General features: G+C 36.9%; 1 protein-coding gene across 4 annotated transcripts in view; it reads right to left on the reverse strand.

Annotated features, from left to right (window-relative positions):
• Positions 1–23029, reverse strand: part of rap1gds1 (RAP1, GTP-GDP dissociation stimulator 1) — a 50911-nt gene that overhangs the window by 10467 nt on the left and 17415 nt on the right. For 2 of the 4 annotated variants that reach the window (XM_079865480.1, XM_079865481.1), the window contains exons 5-11: positions 19192–19338; positions 12427–12555; positions 12175–12300; positions 3015–3158; positions 1506–1637; positions 1285–1419; positions 1063–1188 (exon numbers count right to left, since the gene is read on the reverse strand). In XM_079865480.1, the coding sequence (XP_079721606.1) occupies positions 1063–1188; positions 1285–1419; positions 1506–1637; positions 3015–3158; positions 12175–12300; positions 12427–12555; positions 19192–19338 (939 nt within the window). The remainder of the gene's footprint in view (positions 1–1062; positions 1189–1284; positions 1420–1505; positions 1638–3014; positions 3159–12174; positions 12301–12426; positions 12556–19191; positions 19339–23029) is intronic. The other 2 variants (XM_079865482.1, XM_079865483.1) reach the window with 1 other exon arrangement.

A 23029-nucleotide genomic window follows, 5' to 3' on the forward strand; every position in this document is an offset into this window, starting at 1 on the left:
TCAGGCCGTTCGGGGCGCGCCTTTGGTGAAGTTGTAGGAGGTGTGAGTACTACCAGCCCTCAAAGTTTCAAGTCTCTATGACTTACGGTTCGGTCTGCCTGATCAGTTTTAGATGGAGAATGCTGCATCATGGGAAAATTAACAATAACAATAGGGTTTCAGCGTTACGTGCTTGAACCCCTAATAAAAACCCATGGAATAAAGAATTGTGTTTTGTGGCTTTTAGCTCATATCTGTTAGTTTGAGGCCATCTAAATGCTAACTTTTTAACAGACATTTGAAGTTACAAATACATTGTTATTTTAGAATTATTTCTATGCTACATATAACATTTATATGCCACACTATAGTATTTATTTTGAGCTTATATTTTATTTTATATTTTGTTTTCATCTTGATTTTAGTTTATATTTTAGTCTTTTTTATTAGGTGCTTTTGTCAATTTTCTTATTTTTTATATTTCTATTTAGCTTTAATTTATTTTTTATTTCAGTTTTAGTAATCAACCAAAATGTATTTTATTTCAGTTAGTTGCAAAGGCAACATTTCTAATTTGTTTTCCCATCTTAAAATAATTATATAAATTCAAATAAATATAAATAATATAATATTTATATTCTATTTCAGCTAATGAAAATTATTTGTAAAAGTTTTAAGTTCATAGTTTAAGTTCAACAGGGACAAACATTAGAACGCAGTTTTTCTCTTTCAGAAAAAAACAAACCAAAAATATTGATGACACATCCTGCACTCATGGGCGTGGCCACATTTGTGTCCAATCAAATTCTCTTTAGAATGGAAATGCCCCACCCCCTAATATAACATCAACAGCAATTAGCAAATCGTAGTTAATACAGAAAAGAAAACATCAATAAACGAGTCATGACGTTTTTTAAGTTTATATATAGTCTAAATTATAGGTAAGCGTGTAATTTTAATGCAAATTTTGTTTGAGCATCACAACCAGTCCAGCACAGCAACACTGGCATGATTCTGGGGCGGGACTATCTATAGATATTTTTAAACGTTTTGTTTTCAGAATCGTGGTCGGTTAATAAATACCCTGTGTGTCGATGAGCATCCGTAATGTTCCCAGGAGCTTGAACTGGACTGGCGGCATCTCGGATTTAAGGAACTTCAGCACTACATCCGACACACCAGCCAAGAGCATCTTAGACTTGTTGACCACTGGGGAAGACAGGGGAAATGATGCAGATTTAGTTTTAAGACACTTATGCAGAGGTTGGTGAATCATTCAATGATTGAGTGAAATTTCAGACTGACCCGGAATGGCCAGGTTCCTCAGAGCGCTGAGGGCGGCGTGCTGCACCGTGACGTTCCCCTCTTCAACATGTCTGTCTAACAGCTCAAGAAGCTTCTGTACAATACCAGTGTCTACCATGTGGATGCAGTTTCCATCTGTACACAAAAAAAGAAAAATGTATTCACAATCTGAACACAGTGACCACACGATCCTCCACGTTCTTGTAGGCCTGAGGTCTTACCATTGCGGGCAAAGTTAGCGATGGCTAGCGCTCCCGCTAGCTGGAGCTGGTGGTTGTTGGAGGGCACCCATGAGAGAACCCTCTGAAACACACTGCCTTTACCACCCTCAAACAGCTTCTGCATCGACTCATCTACAGGAAAACACATCACACATGACTGCAAACACAACACATATACAGTAACATGAGAGAATGAGACTTTAAGATGGAGACCAACTAGGTTAAACTATTCAATGAACCAGTATTAGGTTTTGGCTGGTTGTGATAATACATCACGGATCATCTGCATTTTATTAAAGAGAAAGTAAAGTGAAGTTATGGCACACTACAAAAGAAAATGCATATTAGCATTTTGCCAAAATTGAGTTTTGAGTGAAATCATGTTTCTTAAACTAAATGCCATGTAACAGACAGATAAGAGAAAATGGAGTGTGAAAAGTTGATTTAACAAAGGAAATTCTATCAAAAAATCTTTGAACCCATTTTTACCTTATTTTAGTTTCCTTTTTATAGCAGTATGGCTAATAAATCTGATATGGGACGTGAACAAGAAAATTTCCTGACTTCTTTGTAATGAAGAGCTGAGAGAGAAACGCACTTTACAATCTGGATGATTATCATGTTTGTCAGAATATACATTACTCTTCAGAATGTTGGGATCAGTAATATTTTTTCTTTTATTAATACTTTTATTCAGCAAGGATGCATTAAATTGCTAAAAATTGACAGTAAAGACTTTTACAATGTTAAAAAATATTTATATTTCAACTAAATGCTGTTCTTTTAAAATTTCTATTATTCATTATAGAATTTTGACTCTTTTTGTTCTTTATTTTTTCCACAAAATATTAACCAGCACAACTGTTTTCAACATTGATAATAACATTTCTAATACCTTGAGCATCAAATCAGCATATTAGAATGATTTCTGAAGGATCATGTGACACTGAAGACTGGAGTAATGATGCTAAAAATACAGCTTTGCATCAGGAATAAATTACATTTGAAAATATATTCAAATAGAAAAGAGATATTTTAAATTGTAAAAAATATTTAAAAAGAAACATTTAAAAATCTTACCAACCCCAAACCTTTGAATGGTAGTGTATGTGAGGTTGGAAAAGGCATCAAAATTCAATGTCTTCAACACATTCAGTGAAAGTAATTTTAATACCCCACAACTTATTCAGCTAGTGTTTAATATTGATGAAGTGAAAAATACATCTGCCAGAAAGGACTCACTTCACCCTTACCTTTACTAAGTAAAAGGACGTGGATCCCTACATAGCCAATAATGAGCTTATATAACTGCTGGGAAACTATATAAAACGTTCTTGGGAATCGAAATTTCCATTCATTACACATACAGTATGAGGTCACAGCTTGACACCATGTCATTAAGTTTTATAAGGCCTTGCTTGCTTTATACAAGCTGAGGAAATGACGTAATGTACCTCAAACTGTTTATTTAAGGGTTATTTAAGTGCTGCCAGAGCTTTGGTCCTGTACCTCCCAACAGCAGAAGGACCATGAGGTCCGAGGACGTCTTGAGCTGAGCCACGTCCTCCTCCCTGTCGCTGTCCACCGTCTGAGCCACCACCTCCAGAAGACACTCCACCAAACCAGCATCCACCAACTGAAGCTTGATCACATCTGCGAGAGAGAAAGAGACAGATCTTATAACATCTCAACCTTCATTAACACCATCATGTCTGACAGGGATTTCACAGCCCATATTAAAATCCTAAAATCTGATGATGCACATCAGAGTTAGAGTCAAGACCAGATACAGACCAATATCACACACACACCTTAAGACCTAAACTAAAACTAACCTCAGATTCAGGCTAAACCCGAACTCCAAGAACCAAAACCAAAACTAAACCTGTTTGTCCAAGGACCAGTCTGACATTATAATGAACTTAAAGGATTAGTTCACTTTCAAAAAAAATATTTGCTGATAATTTACTCACCCTGATGTCATCCAAGATATCCATGTCTTTCTTTCTTCAGTGGAAAAGAAATTAAGGTTTTTGAGGAAAACATTCCAGGATTTTTCTCCATATAATGGACTTCAATGGCAACCAACGGTTTGAAGGTTCAAATGTCCGTCTCAATGCAGCTTCAAAGTCTCTAAACGATCCCAGTCGAGAAATAAGGGTCTTATCTAGCGAAACGATCGGTCATTTTCAAAAAAAAAAAAAAAATACATATACTTTTTAAAGGGGGGGTGAAATGCTCATTTTCACTCAATCTCCTGTTAATCTTGAGTACCTATAGAGTAGTATTGCATCTTTCATATCTCCAAAAAGTCTTTAGTTTTATTATATTTATAAAAGAAAGATAGGCTGTACCGAGTCTTTCCGGAAAAAAACGAGCGGCTGGAGGCGGGCCCTGTGGGCGAAGCTAAAGCTGTGCTACCGCGCCGAGCTAACAACAACACACAGAGACATTTGTTCAACAGTTTTACTCACCGTCCGGTTCCAACCACGACCGCGAACCTTTATCATTGTGACTGCTCGATCCTTAAGCATTAGACGATCTGCAAATCCGTCGATCTGGGCTTTGTTTATAAAACAATCATCGTCGAAATGCAGGGAACAAACAGTCTTACGCAACTCCGTTGATGATGCTCTAAAAAAACAAACTCCATCCACTGGTGCCTTAACGCTGGGTTCTTTGGGAATCTGTGCAGGGTTGTCTTGCCCTGGCAACCAAAAACACACTTTTTTGGTGACACTGACTTCCCTAAAGCCGAGCATAGCGCTTTGATGGCGTACTGCTTTCACTCTCTTGCTCTGGTCTACGAGTGCGCGCGCGCCGGCGGTTTTCCGGCAGAAGTGCCCTTAGGACCCATATTTCACCCCCCCTTTAACCACAAATGCTTGTCGTGTACCATCTCTGAGATGTGCCACGCATTGCATCGTCACATTGGAAAGGTCAAGCGTCACATATAAAAAGTATAAATGTATATATATATATTTTATTTTTATTTTTTTTGAAAATGACCGATCGTTTCGCTAGATAAGACCGTTATTTCTCAACTGGGATCGTGTAGAGACTTTGAAGCTGCATTGAGACGGACATTTGAACCTTCTTTGAACATTGGAATAGTTGGTTGCCATTGAAGTCCATTCTGTGTAGAAAAATCCTGGAATGTTTTCCTCAAAAACCTTAAAGGGGGGGTGAAATGCTCATTTTCACTCAATCTCCTGTTAATCTTGAGTACCTATAGAGTAGTATTGCATCCTTCATATCTCCAAAACGTCTTTAGTTTTATTATATTTATAAGTGAAAGATTGGCTATACCGAGTCTTTCCGGAAAAAAACGAGCGGCTGGGGGCGGGCCGTGTGGGCGGTGTGCTTTAGCTGTGCTAACTGATCTAACAACAACACAGAGAGACATTTGAAGTAGTTTACTCACCGTGACTGCTCGATCCTTAAGCATTAGACGATCTGCAAATAAGTCGATCTGGGCTTTGTTTATAAAACAATCATCGTCGAAATGCAGGGAACAAAGAGTCGTGCACAACCTCCGTTGATGCTTCGAAAAAACAAACTCCATCCACTATTCCCTTAACGCTGGGTTCTTTGGGAATCTGTGCAGGGTTGTCTTGCCCTGCCAACCAAAAACCCACTTCTTTGGTGACATTGACTTCCCTAAAAGCCGAGCATAGCGCTTTGAGGTAACGTACTGCTTTCGCTCTCTTCTCTCTCTGGTCTGCGAGTGCGCGCGCGGCCGCGGAGAAGTGCCCTTAGGGAAATATAAGGAAATTCCGCTCTATCTTACGTAAGACAGAGCTATACTCGAAAAAAACTTTCCGAAACTTGTGACAAACCGGAAGGAGTATTTTTGGAACAAAAATACTCCTTCAAACGTACAACTTAACTTTTGAAACTTTGTCCATGTTTAGCATGGGAATCCAACTCTTTAACAGTGTAAAAAACTCAGTATGCATGAAACAGCAATTCACCCCCCCCTTTAATTTCTTTTCCACTAAAGAAAGACATGGATATCTTGGATGACATCGGGGTGAGTAAATTATCAGCAAATTTTTTTTTTTGAAAGTGAACTCATCCTTTAAGTAGAAAATGCTGAATTTAAATTGAGCTTATAAAAATTGGCTGATGGCTTCTTGTATTAATTAATACATCTAATAACAGCCTTAGATGGAAGTTTGTTTCTGCCACAGAATTAAATAAAAAAAGATTATCGTGACTTTTTATCTCAAAATTCTGACCAAAAAAAGTCGCTAAAGGGGTCTGAAATGTTGCTAAATCGAGCGGCAAAGTCGCTAAGTTAGCAACACTGGTAAGACAAACTCGCAATTGCAAGTTATAAAGTCTGAATTGCGAGATATAAAGTCGTAATGCTTAGAAATATTTCTGACTTTTTTCACGCAATTGCAAGTTTATTTCTCACAATTTTGAGAAATAATGTCAACATTTTTAGATATATGAGAAAATAAGTTTATATCCTGAAATTCTGACTTTTTTTTCTTAGAATTGTGATGTAAACTCTAAATTGTGAGTTATAAAGTCAGAATTGTGATATATAAACTAAATTCTGAGAAAAAAAAGTCAGAATTGTGAGATAAAAAGTTGCAATTAATATATATACATACAGACTTGTATATGTATAATGATTTTCTGTTTTTATTAAAAATAAAATATTTAGTTTGATTTTAGCATTTTAGTGTGCATCTGATCTTATTTGTGGTATAAATCAGCCTTACATTAGTTTAACAGCAGCCTTGTCTATAGATAATCTGTCAGTTTTCAATGTTTTTATATAATAAAATAAAATATTGTTTGATTTTAGGAACTTAGTGTCCATCATGAAATTATATTACACAATTATCAGCATTGCAAAGTCTAAAAACAGTCTATGGATAATCTTTGTCAGTTTTTATCCAAAAAAAATAAAAATAAATAAAAATAACATTTTGTTAGAATAAAAGTTGATTTGTTAGCAATTCTGTGTACAGATTATTTATTATCATAACATTATATTATTTATATATCACTAAATTGCATCATCTATATATCAGCACTTTATTGGCCAACCATTTGGCTAGAAATTGGCAACGGCCGCTGAAATAAAAAATTAAAAACGCATATCAGTTGACAACTATCTCAGACCATAAACTGAGACCCAGATTCATACAGACTCCAACTCTGGTGCATTTAAATGCATGTTTCCCCCTTCAAATACATAGACTGAATTACATAATCCTCTGACCCATAAATACTAAACCAGACACAGTGATGTAATGAACGTTACACCATGACACAATTTCTAAAATATAAACAAATACAATTCATTGTATTTTGCATTCCAAAAAATGCAGAATAACAATCCAATTGACCGAATATTGATGATTCATGCAATCAGCGAATGACACAACAAGCCGGGGGGGAAATCTTGCAGGGATGGATTTCTGAGGTCAGACTGTTTCGCAGACATATGGGCGTCTCACTACGCATTTGGCTGGTTATGAAACGCCTGCATTGTTCAGGTACAGCACTGCTCACCCTTTCCCCCTCTATATCACACACACACACACACACACACACTCTTGCTGCGGTCCACGTGACTCACAGAGCTTGGCCTGTAGTGCTGTGTAGTGGCTCTAAGTAGGCCGTTGTCTTGGAGACTGGCAGTATGGGATAGCGGCGCTGTGCACAGAATGCTAACAACCAAAGCGCCGCTTTCACACATGCTCTCAATGCTGTCGGCTTTCCATCTCCCACACCTGCTCTCTCTCTCCCGCTCATATGCTCTATTCTTTCATGTGAACAGTCATGAATTCTTACAGTTCAAAATATATAACTATAACTAAGTTATATAACTAACTATATTTTATAACTAAGATTAGAAAATAATATAAAATAACAAAAATATTAAAACAATATATAGAATAACATTTTCATTTAAAAAAAATGTTAACACACATTTTTAAACGTTAACATTTTAACATTTTGGAATTCAACACTTTCACTTTCATACAGTAACCAGCAAAAAGGGTTGTTAAATACATGCTTGCTTGTTTATGCTAAAAACAAATGAAATAATCTGAAAATGGAATAAAACCATATTATATCTTTCTTAATCTGCATCATTTTATTTTACTTTTTAAAAAAATAAATAAAACAAAACAATAATACTTGTTTTAGGAGAATCAGTTAACTAAATTAGTTCAGTTCACATACAGTATATACACTCACCTAAAGGATTATTAGGAACACCATACTAATACTGTGTTTGACCCCCTTTCGCCTTCAGAACTGCCTTAATTCTACGTGGCATTGATTCAACAAGGTGCTGAAAGCATTCTTTAGAAATGTTGGCCCATATTGATAGGATAGCATCTTGCAGTTGATGGAGATTTGTGGGATGCACATCCAGGGCACGAAGCTCCCGTTCCAACACATCCCAAAGATGCTCTATTGGGTTGAGATCTGGTGACTGTGGGGGCCATTTTAGTACAGTGAACTCATTGTCATGTTCAAGAAACCAATTTGAAATGATTCGAGCTTTGTGACATGGTGCATTATCCTGCTGGAAGTAGCCATCAGAGGATGGGTACATGGTGGTCATAAAGGGATGGACATGGTCAGAAACAATGCTCAGGTAGGCCGTGGCATTTAAACGATGCCAAATTGGCACTAAGGGGCCTAAAGTGTGCCAAGAAAACATCCCCCACACCATTACACCACCACCACCAGCCTGCACAGTGGTAACAAGGCATGATGGATCCATGTTCTCATTCTGTTTACGCCAAATTCTGACTCTACCATCTGAATGTCTCAACAGAAATCGAGACTCATCAGACCAGGCAACATTTTTCCAGTCTTCAACTGTCCAATTTTGGTGAGCTCGTGCAAATTGTAGCCTCTTTTTCCTATTTGTAGTGGAGATGAGTGGTACCCGGTGGGGTCTTCTGCTGTTGTAGCCCATCCGCCTCAAGGTTGTGCGTGTTGTGGCTTCACAAATGCTTTGCTGCATACCTCGGTTGTAACGAGTGGTTATTTCAGTCAAAGTTGCTCTTCTATCAGCTTGAATCAGTCGGCCCATTCTCCTCTGACCTCTAGCATCAACAAGGCATTTTCGCCCACAGGACTGCCGCATACTGGATGTTTTTCCCTTTTCACACCATTCTTTGTAAACCCTAGAAATGGTTGTGCGTGAAAATCCCAGTAACTGAGCAGATTGTGAAATACTCAGACCGGCCCGTCTGGCACCAACAAACATGCCACGCTCAAAATTGCTTAAATCACCTTTCTTTCCCATTCTGACATTCAGTTTGGAGTTCAGGAGATTGTCTTGACCAGGACCACACCCCTAAATGCATTGAAGCAACTGCCATGTGATTGGTTGATTAGATAATTGCATTAATGAGAAATTGAACAGGTGTTCCTAATAGGGCTGTCACTTTTGTGAAAAAATCCTGTTCGATTTTTGAGACATAAGTGTTTATTGAATCGATTGTTAAATCGATTTTCCATGTCTAAAGACGTTTCCATTTTAAACGCCAAATATGGGCAAATCCACGGACAACTAACAGGCATTAGGACGAACGTAAAGAGGGCGCTTGAGACGCGCACAAGTCAGCAATATTCCTGTTGATTTATTGGCGTGAAGTTTCGTGCACAATGACAAACAGGAGAGCAACATTCTCGAAAAACAATAAGCAGAGTGGACTGCCATAACATCAATGAAAAACATTACTGCAGTCTTCAACATGCCTGTGTTTACAGTTAGAAATGTCAAACAAATTTTGCCTACGTAGGCGATTGTTGACCGTAGCCGGAATCTGTATCTGTATGCATGACGAGACTGTCTGAATACCGGCAGAATTCACATTTTTGTAGTAAAAAGAGAAACATTATGCAGAAGTATAATTTGCTGTTATGTGTGTTTGTCAGAGTTGCTGTGTGACGCGCGTTCGCTGCGGGCATATCGTGACGAGCTGGACGCGCTCCGAGAAAAGACCTTTAAAATCGATTCCCTATTTTCGTTTTCGAAACTTGTGTTGGTTGGTCCGATCGATTGTGCAATCGATTTTTGAACGTAAAGTGACAGCCCTAGTTCCTAATAATCCTTTAGGTGAGTGTATATACAGTGTGTGTGTGTGTGTGTGTGTGTGTGTGTGTGTGTGTGTGTGTGTGTGTGTGTGTGTGTGTGTGTGTGTGTGTGTGTGTGTATATATATATATATATATATATATATATACACATATATATATATATATATATATATAAATTATAATAGCATCTCAATGAAATAAAGCAGACATGTAACAACATCTTGAGGTTTGTGTTTTAAACAAGAAGAAACTACAATATTTTCAATGTTGTATGAAATAAAAAAATAAAAAATCAAGATGTATTCTCTGAAAACAAGGCTGAAATTAGTGTGCAATTCTGTTTCTAAGGTAAATTAATTTTGTTTTAAGGATTTGTTTTAAGTTCTAGCTCTAAAACAAGACAAAGGCACTACGTTTTTGCAACTTATCAAAAATACACAAACAGAAACACTTTTTCACAGAACAAATAACACCTCAATAACTATTTCCCTCCAACACACGCTTCAACAATTAAGATTCACCATCCAAACACAGCTTTCTTCCAGATGCACATTTCAATGTCACTTCAAATCCTCAGACGAGCTCACAGACAAAAAGAGCATCTGACCGTGGCGGGCGGATTTACGTTCAAATAAGCAAGTCCAGACCGCAGCTTTAAGCAGACCCCAGAGTCCTATTTTGAGGAAACGATGGATGTGGCAAAGGCAGAGAAGACAAGTGATAACACTTATTATCCAGACAGCGGAGCAGCCGAGAAATCTCACGCATCTGCTTAATTGTAGCTTTCTCTCTCGCGACTCAACCGAAGGCAATAGCCAGAGTCTTGGAAAATGCATTTTGAATGATTTTCATTATCAAATTAGCAAGGCTTTGCATTATGAGGCATGTCACTCTCTGTAGCTTGGATGGTTATGATGTTCCAGCTTACATAAAAGAAAGAAAAGAAAAGAAAACCAGTAAAATTTGGTGCTTTTTAAACGTGAAATTTGATCTCAAAATCTTGTTGGCTCATGCTCAAGATTTCTGAGACAAAACACAGCTGCAAACACATGCATTCATTTCATAAAGTGTCCTGTTTCCAACCACAACAGGTGGTAGAGTATGACTTTCTATGTAAGTAACACAACATGCTCACAGCTGGGAGGAAAAGCCTTTGAGGCTGCTGAAGTCACTCAGTCACTGGGTCAGTGGGTCTACCGCGGGAAACGTGCCAACATCCATATCCATGTTCAAGCTTGATCAACGACTACTGTCCCTCAACTCATGCTGAAAGCAAACGCAGCATGACTAAACTTGGAAGCTTAACCTGTGCGGTTTTAATGCACATATTGAAATCATGGAACAGAAATATATCAACTATGAAATAATGTGCCCCTATTATGCTATTTTAAAGGTTCCTCATTTTGTTTTGGAGTCTCCTACAATAGGTTTACATGCACCCAAGGTCAAAAAACACTGTAATTGTCTCATAATATACACTGCAGCATAACCTCTTTTCTCAGTGTCTGAATCGTTTTGATAAAGAATTTGGTCTTTCTAAACCCCTCCTTTCCGAGAACCTACTCTGCTCTGATTGGTCAGATGGCTCAGTCTGTTGTGATTGGTCTACCACTTACAGCGCGTGTCTGAAACAAAATGCTAATTACATGAATTACCATTATCTGAATTTCAGCTCTGGATCTTCCTCAGCGATTGATACACAGTGATACGAACAGTAACGATGGCGTCGATTTTTCATATCAATTCCAGCACGAGTCCTCATCCTTTAAAGTGTATGCAAAGTGGATTTGCTTTTGCAGCGCAGAAAACTGTGTTTTCTCGACATGTCGACAACATGAACCAAACTCTTCCAGTCTCAGAACAACTACAGTGTTTGAGGGGCAAAGTAGACGTTGTTCGCAGGCAATCAATGAAGAACATAGGCTGGCATTATGCAAATTAGCGACAAACCTCCATAGATGTTACAGAAGTGAGACTGGAATTGCTGATTCAGAATCAATTCTTTCTTTTAGGAGACAACAACTTTATTTGTTGTGCACTATGATCTTTAAAACTTTGCAGACCTTTTACATTCACAAACAGCTTTATTACACACTGCATGAAAGGTAGTCTACGAAAAAGCATAATAGAGGCACTTTAAAAACACTGTTCCGCCTTCAAAACATAAAGATAAAGGGCACCGCTTTACAAATAAATACTGTGGCGATAACAAGATACAGTGAGAGTATCAGATGGTAATTCTATATGATTACCATATTCAAATATCTTGGTGTTTGCATGGTTCTCCACAATACTAAAAGGTTCAGTTTTTGGTTCAACTTGTCGGCATTGGCTGATGGTTTCTTGCATCAATTTTTTAAAGTCTAACAGTCTTGTATTTGGAAACTGGTAATCTTCATCAGTTTTTATCAAAAAAAAAAAAAAAAAAAATCACAAATAACTCAAGCATAATGGTAATAACCTGGTACCATGCTCAAAAATTTTAATGTACATTTTGTAAGTGTTTTCAATAAAAGACACTACATTGACTGGTTCATTCGTGTTCATCATTATTCAATGTTAATCACTGTGATTCTCACCATTCTCAGCAAGTGGTGCCAACACCTCAAAGATCATCTCCTTCTTCTCATGTTCCACCTGCTTACGGAAGAGCCGGACCAGCTCCTCTGCAATATTTGTAGAGGCGAACTGCTCCTTACTGGACTCTGTTTGAGGATCAGTCAAAAGAGCTGTGTTAACTTTATCCAATACGTCCTAATAAACAGTATATGAATATATGAAAATGTGGATATGTAGTTGAGCAATGTGACTGAATTGAATCGGTAACTCACCAAGCTCTGCCAAGTTGCCAAAGGCAATGAGACACATCTCTGTGAGCGCGGTGTTTTGAGAATGAACACCCAGCAGTCTGACCAGTGTTGGGATCACACCCATGCTGATCAACTGGGCCTGCAACGAGTCTAGAGCGGAGAGAAAACACATGAGATTTTCTGTACTCTAGTTCAAGCAGATTTTGATAATATAACAGCAATTTTTATTAATAGTTAAAGTCCAGTATTCATCATTAATCTGCTAATTACATTGCAAGAAAATTGATTATCCTCAAACATCCTCATCATAATAATAGGAAAAATCTGAACTCCTTTGTCTGTCTTTTCTTATGACAGTGTACAATGGCAGCAATGTTCAGTCAAAATGTCACAGTGATAAAACCGTGATAACTTGCTATTTTTCTCAGTGTTATTGTTAATTAAAAGTAAAACTAAGGGGCTGTATACAGAACACGCTTTCAAAAATGAAATCTTGTATGCGCTTTGGCCGTTCATTTACACAACAATGTTTTGGGGGCCTGAAAATGCAAACTTTTGAAAACGGATTTCAAAGTAAATTGAAAACGACACCATTATTGGCTCTGAGTAAACTACAAAAACGTGAATTTGCGAAAACTGTGACGTCATGCGCATACATGTACGTGTTGTATATAGGCGCACAGTCTCTTTACAAAGTGACATCGCCAACTACTGGCCTGGCATGAATAATACAGCGTTTTTATTAGTTTTAGCTGATCCATGTGAACGGGAATTATTTTGACAACATCTGTATGCGAAAAACACAAAAGAAAAAACGTTTCCGTTTTTAGTACATCGTTTTCAGAAATTGAAATAAAGTTGAAATAAATTAAAATGTAATATTACATTAGAAAATGTAAACACTAACTGAAATAAATTAGTTTAAGAACTAAAATTAGTAAAACTGTTTAAATTAAAGTAACAAAAGCACTTTTAGTGAACATAATTTTTTATTGTACCCAAAACATTTTATTTTGGTGTAACTCACTGATATATTTACTAAGAGCTGAAGGTGCACGTGTACCAGTTATGTACATCTAAACTATATTTTGAGCATATTTTCCAATAATTATATATATTTTTTAATTATCACTCATTACATTTTTTTATGTACATGACTTGATTTCTTCAGCAAGCCTTTCAAAACTACATTGCTTTTTAAAAAAAAGGCATGAAAATTAATCACTTGTTTACATTCTGCAATTGTGTGTGAAGCTGCAGATTAAAAGAGCCCATTCACCAGATCAAAGTAATACCAGCAGTATGTAAAACGCAGCCACATTATATAACGCTCTGACATTTCATTTTTGTAGAGTGCTTTACTGAGACTAGCACAGAAAATATATAGTCTCGACCTGAAAATGTGAACGATAAATCAAGGCCACAGTGGAACAAAGGACTGCTAAGCCATCACTTTTCATGCACAAGCACAGGTCCTTCTTCCTGAGCTCAATCACACTTGCTCTCCAGCAGAAATATCTAAATGTCTTTAGAACAAATAAATCTACCTGAGAATCAAGCTTGCATAACATTTTATGATCTATTTTAGAGAATACCTTTTATGCGTGTATTTTGGCAGATATTTGAATTATTTGTAGTGGCCGACTGATACACCATCAAGGCAGATGTTTTACATCTTTAAATTATTGGCATAGGTTTTATTGTTTGACAGATAAGTGTCAGAAGTAGCTTTTATTTTGACAGCAGTTGGACTTTTATTTTGACAACGCTAAGAACGCCAAAGCCTGCAGGTTCATTCGCGCCATGCCGTAATTACGAGATTCTGACTTGTAAAGCGGTCACATCCTCCAAGAACTCGTAATTACAACTTGTGAACTTGAGTTTTCTGAGAGCTCCGACTTGTACCACATGACCGCTGCGGATTCATTTTGGCATTGACAGTGTTACCATAGAAATACATAATTCTGAATCTCATAATTACGGTAATTAGCTGTGAGCAAAATCTTTCACTGCTGTGCTATATCCAGTTTGCTGCTTTCACATACATGTCATGTGTGTACTGTATGTAAAATTAGCATTACCTTCTCTTTATTTGAACAAATTTACTTTCACCAGATTACTGAGTGCCCTATTGGTTGCAGTGTTTATTTCCTTTTTAACGATTTCTTTATTTGTGAAATTACAGAATCAAGAAGCTGCTCAAGCATAAATCTGTTTATTTTTTTTACATATTTATTTTTGTTCATTTTTTTCATATTGTATATAATTATAATTTAGCAAATATGTATAAAAAAAAAATCTAAATTTCATTGCAGCAATTGTTATGCATGTTAATTAAATTAAATAGTGTAATATCATTTAAGCTTTATATCGCCCATCCTGCTCTCTAAAATATCAGTTTTGGCCATCAAAACTTCCATATCAGTCGACCACTGCTTATTTTAATCATAAAGCTCACTAAATGTATCATTTTATGTCTTGTTTGCTTTTAATAACAGTCAAATTTTACATTGCTGTTAAAAGATAGCCTGGTTCAAAGATGTTTCAGTTTGTCCCGAAATGTCTCCGTGACACACCAAATATGGGCGGCACCGTCCGGCACACATCTGATGCCATGGATTTGTCGGGAAGCAGATGTTGATCAGTAAATTCAATGAAGCAAAGAGGAGATGGCAGCTGAGACAGCAGAGCACTGTGTTAAGAAGACAGTCCAGGAAGAGGAAAACATCGGCAGTTGAAAAAGGAGAAAAATGTTATTGAGTATGAGTTGAAGAAAGAGTATAAGGCACTTTAAAACACTTATGAAACAGAAGTCCCTTCATCACATTTAACAAACAGTTGACAGTCCGAAATGCTTCTTCCCTCCTAGATAATTTCCTGTTATTCGCTTCATCCACCACAGAAGCTTTGCTGGTCTGAGCAAGAGGAATATTTAAGCAACATCTATTGGGTGAATGTATCAAATGAGAAAACACAACATAACAAGCCTTGGCAGAACTGGACGCAAGCCAGAAATCATTGAGGAACTCTTGCCAGTAATCGAAGCCCAAATCACGTCAGAGAAACCAGGGACCCGCAGAGCTCACTGATGGAGAATGAGTCATGTTTCCTAAAAGAACTATGAAGTGTTTACATCTCATCTCAAGCTCATGCAAGATTTAAATGGTTAACGTCCCGGCAAAGCGGAGGGCTATAACACTGAGAGTGTACAAACAGCAAAATTCAGCTGTCAGACTCGATTATACCAAAGAACTGCATAACTAGTGACTCTGCATATATTCTTTACAATATAAACAATACAAAAATGCATGCAATTAAAAGTACGCTTCCACTACTGGATGCTGATTGGTCAATACAGCCTGTCAGCCATGCTAAAATAGATTATATACTAACAGCTATTTCAACAAATACAAATAGATGTCGTAACCATTTTATAAAAGCAACAAGGCACTTGCAGCTATGCTGTGTTGTGAATATAGTCATTGACAGTTAAAGTGCTTTAACTTAACTAAATATAGCACAGCCTCCTGGTCCTACATTTCAAGAGCTGATATGCCTTGTGAAAAAGAAGTGCACTTAAAGGGATAGTTCTCCCAAAAATGAAAATTCTGTCATTAATTACTCACACACTCATGTCGTTCCAAACCCGTAAGACTTTTGTTAATTAATGAAGATCTTTTTGATGAAATCTGAGAGCTTTCTGTCCCTCCATTGACAGCTACGCAACTACCAATTTGACGCTTCAAAAAGTTCATAAAGAGATTGTAAAACTAATCCATATGAATTGAGCGGTTTAGTCCAAATTTTCTGAAGAGACTCGATCGCTTTATATGATGAACAGATTGAATTTAGGCTTTTATTCACATTTAAACATTGATCAGGGAACAAAAACAGAAGCTCAACCTGTTTATGCTTGGCGTGCGAGAACAAACCTCATTGGTTCTTGCTGAAGCTCAAACGTGCTGCGTAACACGAGAATGAACCTCATTGGTTCTCACATGTCATGTGAACAAGCTTGAGCTTTCGTTTACCCCAACTGATGTGCGAGTAGATGAAAGTTTGTACGTAAATAAGCCTAAATTCAATCTGTTCATCATATAAAGCGACCGTGTCTCTTCAGACATTTTTTACTAAACCGCTCAATTGATATGGAGTTGCGTAGCTGTCAATGGAGGGACAGAAATCAATTATATTTCACCAAAAATATCTTCATTTGTGTTCCGAAAATTAAAGGTCTTGTGGGTTTGGAACGACATGAGGGTGAGTAATTAATGACAGAATATTCATTTTTGGGTGAACTATCCCCATATTCTTTTAAAGTAAATTATTTGCGCAATAATTCCTCTTTTAAAAGTATGCTAAAGCGCACTTCTTTTTCACAAGGGTATAAAAGAGGGACATCAGTGAGTATTTTTGGTTACAGATATGCTAGACAAGTGCAATGTCTCACCAGGCATGTAAAGTCTTTTCCCATGTGAAAAAAAATCCCAAAGTGATAAGCTTATGTGATTAGATGAGTCATTTATCTTGGTGGCTTAGTAAATATGATGACAGGCTTTAAGTTAGAACAGATAGACTTTGCAAGAAAACGCAATCTGTTACAAGACAACATTTGAGTGAAACAGAGATGAGAGAAAGAAAAAGGCCGTGGTTCAAAACAGCATGAGTGTGATATCAGCGATAATAAACAGCCCACTGGCAGTTCTCTTCCATTAAATTCATATCTGACCATTTATTTTCATCAAGACACCGAAAGCGAAAATGCCTGACCTAAATTTGTTGATTTGCACTAGCCTCTGGATGCGAGGTGTAATAGATCGAAGAAAAGCTATTACCATTTCAAGCCTTGCTGGCAAACAGGGATGAAGGGAGCAGCGCTTGGCCTGTCCATCAATTATTCAAGGACATCAAGTCACAGGGATGTAAATACACTGCCTGCATTCCCTTAAATATTTAACAATGCACTGCATTGCTGCAAAACACAAAGGGCAGAGCCTTATGTAAACTGGGCATTTTACAACTGATACGGACACTCGAAACCGTAGAATGCGTTTACTTGTGTCCCAATAATGCATCCCGCTGAACTTTTCTTTTAAAGGTGAAGTGTGTCATTTTTTCAATGTTAAAAGTGTAGTTTAAAATGCAGAGCGAATCAAAACATTGCTTGTTTGTTTAAGCAGTCCAAACTTGGTGAAAGCTATTTCCATTCATATCAATGGCAGTTGCTCGGCTGGCACATTTAGCACCGCAAACAGAAAACCTGCATGCTGCCTTCTCTTATCAAGGGAACTGATTGGTTGATGGAACCACAAGAACGTGCCAATGAAATGTTTGCATTTTTTATGCATAGAGAATTTCATTTTTTTGTCAGAAAACACAGCTACTTTTAAAAATAAAGTCAAAATTAAACAGTTTAAATCGTGTTTTTAAATTAAAAATGTATTTCTTATTAAACAATTTTTTTAATAAATAAGATTAAAATTATGTTTACAGTAGTGGCAAAAAGTGATGTCCGGCCTAGGAAAACTGACATCTTCACCCTTTAATCAAATATTATTAAAATTTGCTAAAGATTTTGTAAGCATATTGCGTAGTTGTGCTTGGAGTCAATATTTTTTTGGCCAAGCTGTCAAACAAAGAAATTATAAACACAAGTAAAAACAAGAGAGAACCAACAAAATATTAATATCTGATTATGTTGCAGTTAATGTATGTTTTTTCCTGTGAGCTTTCTGTTTTTCTATGCATTTTTTTTAATAGTAAAGTTTGGCTTTTTTTGTCAATATTCTGATATTTTTTTCTGAGAACATTTTACCAATTCCAAACTACATCAATCTTAATAAGTATTATTCATTTTATATATAATCATGTATAAGTGATATCATTTTGGAATTTCTAGTATTGCATTAGTATTGCATCCTTCTCATGGGCATTTAATAATTTATGACTTTTCAATGCGAGTTAAATCTCTTTTTTGGCCCATTTTGCCTGTTTAATAATGATGCACATCTGAATATAAGGCGTTTTTCACGAATTATATATCACTGGTATTATATACAAAATGAATCATAGTTATTAAGATTGATGTGGTTCGGAATTGGTAAAATGTGCTGGGAAAAAAAAATATGATCAGAATATCGACTTGCATAATAATTATGCATGCACTGTAATTTTTCCTCAAACAAGTTTGTTTTGCTTTTCCTTCATATTTAAAAGTATTTGAAATATTTTCATCATTTAACCGAACTTATAAGGTCACAAAAAAACAACAAATATCCCCTCAGAACATCACTTTTGGCCCATACTGTATTTTTGCATTTAGTCTATGTACGGAAAGCGGCAAAATTAGACAATATTTATTAGGGATGGTGAATAAAAAATTCAAGATAGCTGGAGTCACAACATTACTAAACATTAACACCACCACCAGCTGCAAAGGACATCAAAGCTAGTCGCCGATCAAAGCAGCAAAATGTAGCCATTTAGCAAACCTATCATGTCAAATCAGAGAAAGACATTAGATTCAGAATAAATAAGAGAAGTGAAACAGGCTTTCTTAGAGTGGTCCCCTACAGATATTACCAATAATGTTCAACCGTGAGGTAGGCTATAACTGTGCTAGTCAGAAAATCAAATGTGCATGCCTATTTATAGAGAATGAGATAAAAGTTGACATATCTATGTAGACCTGATTAATATGTGAATCATTTAGTGAACATCTCAGACTATACCAATAAGGGACCATTCAAAAATATCGCCTTCTTGGTTTGCGGGATTGGTCATTACCATTATCATTGCTATAGTTCATCAGCATGCCACAAAAGACAGTCAAGAGCTTCCCGGTGGCCGGGTCAGTGCTTTGGGCCAGAGACTTAATGTGCTCGGCAACTATCTGAGCACCACCCGCTGCGTCAACTGCACTTCTGCCCTCATCTGCAAAACAAAGAGGTCACATAAAAAAGAAATAAACAATAAAAAAGGCAACAAATGACACAAAGAAACAGCAACCTGAAACACAATGACAGAGAAGAGGGCGTTAAAGGAATAGTTCATGTCATCCCGACCTCTTCAAATGATTCAGAATCACAGAATTTCCCTTTTTGGGTGAACGATTCCTTTAATGGAGAGACAGGATGGGATCCATGAATGCATCCGTATGGAATGTAATATGACAACTGATAATGTTTCTTTGAGAACACAAGAAAATGACAACTTTGAGATAAAAGAACCGGAAATGAGATCAAAAAGTGTCTGCTGAAAATGCATATCACACCAGCACAGGATTTGTTTACAGCTGTGAAGTTGAGGTGCAGACGCAACTAAAGGCAAACCAGAGTCCAGAGACCAGAAGTGCAGAAGAAGCACAGCAAAATCCAGACTGCAACACCCTCACTAACAAGGGAAGGTGTTAAAAGATCCACAGAAGTTCAGCGGAGTTGACGTCATAGCCATTGACTTCCATAGTAGTTTTTTTTCTACTATGGAAGTCAATGGGTGCCGTCAACTGTCTGGATCCTAACATTCTTCAAAATATCTTCTTTTGTGTTCAACAGAAGAAAGAAACTCATACAGGTTTAGAACAACATGAGGGTGAGCAAATGATGACAGAATTTTCATTTTTGGGTGAACAATCCCTTTAATTTAAGTGTATTTGTCTGTCTCCTCTCCCAGTTTTCTGTGTTTCTGGGGATAATCTTCATTTTTGGGTGAACTATCCCTGTAACACGGACACCTTAAAATAAAGTGTATCCAAGAAATGCCATCTCATGTAACTCCACTCGCTCCTACCCTACACTACAACGTCCTACTTTACAACACCATTTGACTACATAAAAGTGATTTATGAATCACGAATCTGCAGTTCAATCCCGTATACAGTACTTTCACCCCATATTTAGTCATACTTTTCACAGAAGCAAAATACTGTCCTATACACCAGTGATTTATATTTATGCTATGTATAGCTAGGTTTTCCAGTAAACTCTGCGAACAGATGACAGTATTTGTGTGTCAGCTATGAGTCAGCTCAGTTGGTATGAACAATGTTTCAGGTTTGTTTACACTGGTGCTTGCCCACGCAAAGTCTACGACGACTGCCTACTATCACACAATTCAGGAAGAGAGATTAAAAAAAAAGGTGAGAAAGTGATTTAAATGCAACAAAACGAAGTAAAAGAACAAGAATACGGAAAACAAAGACGTTGAAAGATTTCCAAATGGCGTATAATATTGGTTTTTCGGATGCGGTGTAGGGGAAAAGACACTACTGCGTGGGCTTTGCAACTCAATGAAGTCCTTGAGTGAAATGCATGACTGTCCGTTGACATGTGTCATCTTTATCAAAGGGTCAGGGTCATCGGGGATCAAGATCAGCTGCTCCGTCAGTCAGCTTCACCATTAAAACCATCTGTGTCCATTTGCCAAGAGCTCTTAATGCAATCTCATGTTTGTCTTTTTATTAGTAACCACATAAATAATCAGAAATGTATCAGTTATTATAACATAATCTTTACTTAATTGCTAGTAATTCGAGAGCATTTGCACAGTTTAACTAGCTTGATCTCTATAAACGCACCAATACCATAGACTAAGCCAGTTTCCCAATCGTTTTGTCTTATTTAACCCCACAGACATCTCTTTTATCAACACTAAGGTGGAAATGTGTTATTTTAACTCTAAATTTCATTTAGCATCATAATTACAGCTGCACTATTCATCGTTAAAAGACTGCGGTCTCTTTCCTATGTCTATAAACATTAAAATCTGTGTTCGTGCTGCCGCTGACCCAGAAAAAGCAGTTGGGCTATCTAGGTATGAAACAGCTTCACAGTCACACACAGTATCATTATTTCTGTGTAACAAATTTTCATATTATCACAGAAGTACTGGGAGAAAAGTTTATAGTTCAGATATTACACTGACGTCTACGGAAACAATCGAAATAGAGCAAATCACCTTTTTCCATCATATCTTTATGTACACAATAATAATCTTTTACATTGTAATCCTTTTAGTTGAAATATTTGGCATGTTTGTGTGCTGCTGTGCGTCCATATGTGTTTAATAAGCAGAGTGTACGCGCTTTGTGGACCCGCCTATAGGCGCACATTACTAACACGCTCTTTAAATTACAAAAAATATTGCATTGACTTTAGACCAGGTTTCAGTTGGTCAATGGCGCAGTCTATTTCTGTTGCCTCAAAATAGCAACGCACCAACAATGACCCAGAACACACCTCGTTTTCAGACCAGCACACCCATGGGTACACAAATGGGCGCAAATGCATTTGCTTTTTAAACAACGTGGCGCAGGACATGAAAATGATAACTGCGTCAGGCTAAAACTAGCAAAAATCACTTGCATCGCGCTTGGCACTGCATTGCGCTGGGTGTAAGATAGGGCCCACTAAGTCAATTATGCAATTAAAAGGCAAAATTATTAGATAAAGACCTAAATTAAAAAGTCAAAATTATGAGATACTAAGTCAGTTATGAAATAAAAGGTCAAAATGATGAGATAAGTCATAATTTAAAAAGTCAAAATTATGAGATATTAGCCTAAGTCATAATTTAAATAGTCCAAATTATGAAATACTAAGTCAATTATGGAATAAAACGTATTATTTAAAATGATGTCATTATTATGATTTAGCAAATTTCATTTCAAAAATAAATAAATACATAGATACATTAACTGTTCTAAGGATAAACTGTTAAAAATGATGAGCACTCACATGAGATGAAGAATCATATCAGTTGCCCAATTAAACTTTCTTGTGTTCATGTTCCTTTTTAAACAGGACGTTTGAGAGCTGCATATTGATGTGCTCACTCCTCTTTTTAAAAATAGCCAGGCTGTGGTTGTCTCACAGCCATGAACCATTGCTGCGTCCCAATTCGCCTACTTATACTTGTGAGGAAAAAAGTACATACTTTGTATGTGAAGAATCAAGGACTTTTGAGTGTGTAGCAAAAGAGTAGGCAAGCTTTGGGACAAACTGTCGCTTAGTTACGTGCATCCTGTCACCGTAAACTGCCCTGTCAATCATCTTGTCACAGTTAAATTCCTCCATTAAACTTAATTTCATTTCCTACAGTTTCGGAGAGAAATGTTGTAGCACTGTCGTGATCTGTCAGTCGTGGGTCTTTAATGCAGAGACTCTTCTCGTGTGTTTGCAATTTTAATATGATGATGCATTTAAAAGTTAATGGCTAAACATATCTTTACACAATACTTCTGCAGATGAAATATAATGAGGACAACATTGAATAAATACATTTTCGTCAGGATAGATACTGATAATCACTCAAACCCCTTTATCTAAACCTCTCTACATCCTCCATGTTTGTAGTTTTTTAACACTTTTTACTTGTGTTTGTAGTTCTAATCGAATCCTCGTCCAACGCGCAATGGTTTGTGGGCAATATTAGCTGTTAAGAGTGTGCACGGATCTGCACCTCGGATTCTGACCGGAAATAGTAGACTATGAGGGAATCTTTGGAAAACTCATTTCAACATACTACGATTTGGGATGTACTAATTCTATTTTCAAATACTATTTGGGACGGATAGTATGCGAATTGGGACGCACCGCATGAATTACAACTTGCTGATTGGTTACAG

This window comes from Squalius cephalus (genome assembly GCF_949319135.1).
Source record: "Squalius cephalus genome assembly, chromosome: 3".
Taxonomy (NCBI): domain Eukaryota; kingdom Metazoa; phylum Chordata; class Actinopteri; order Cypriniformes; family Leuciscidae; genus Squalius; species Squalius cephalus.